The sequence below is a fragment of the Orycteropus afer genome, unplaced genomic scaffold (assembly GCF_000298275.1).
Source record: "Orycteropus afer afer isolate SDZICR_OR568_19922 unplaced genomic scaffold, OryAfe1.0 scaffold00040, whole genome shotgun sequence".
In the NCBI taxonomy this organism is placed as follows: Eukaryota; Metazoa; Chordata; class Mammalia; order Tubulidentata; family Orycteropodidae; genus Orycteropus; species Orycteropus afer.
In genome coordinates this window covers 15,767,258-15,767,907 of record NW_006921627.1, presented here as the reverse complement: position 1 = coordinate 15,767,907, position 650 = coordinate 15,767,258, and the positions used below count along the sequence as shown (strand labels likewise).

Genomic DNA, 650 nt, shown 5'->3' with positions numbered 1-650 from the left:
AAAAAAGCCAAATACTACATTTGAGAATTTCTCCTTATGACTCCAAAATGTTTGACGTTAGAGTCTCCTTACCAGAATGTTCTCATTCATGATCTTCACAAGAGTAGCATTCCTGTTATTGCAGTATTGCTTACTTTCTTCCCATGTCAAGTTTTGCTTGAAGAATCCATAGCAACTATCGCCATAGTATCTCCAGTTTGTGTCACAGGGGCTGCATTCATGGCCTATGATAGAAAAATGTAGACAAAATTCAAAAACATAGAAAAGACCAGACTTACTGGTCAAATGGGAGCTCTGGTGGCATAGTACCTAAGGCATTTGACTGCTAACCAAAAGGCTGACAGTTCAAACCCACTAACCACTCCTCAGAGGGAAGATTGGGCAATGTACTTCCGTAGAGATACCACCTTGGAAACCCAAGGAGGGGTTGTTATGAGTCAACTCGAGGGCAGTGAGGTTTTTTTTTTTTTTTTTTTACTGGTCTAATAGACTGGTGAAACCCCTGAGTCTGTGGTCCTTAGACACCCTTCAAACCAGAAACTGAACCACCCTGGGCATCACCTTGCAACACACCAGACAGGTCTATTAAGTGAATACTAACACTCGTGAAGAAGATATTCCTCAGAATAATTAACCTTTTGAGACCAAAA

At 40.9% G+C, this 650-nt stretch overlaps 1 protein-coding gene across 1 annotated transcript in view; it reads right to left on the bottom strand.

Annotated features, from left to right (window-relative positions):
* CLEC1B (C-type lectin domain family 1 member B) overlaps positions 1–650 on the bottom strand; it is a 30,257-nt gene that overhangs the window by 6,398 nt on the left and 23,209 nt on the right. The window contains exon 2 of the mRNA XM_042780460.1: positions 73–224. Coding sequence (XP_042636394.1) covers positions 73–224 — 152 coding nt within the window. The remainder of the gene's footprint in view (positions 1–72; positions 225–650) is intronic.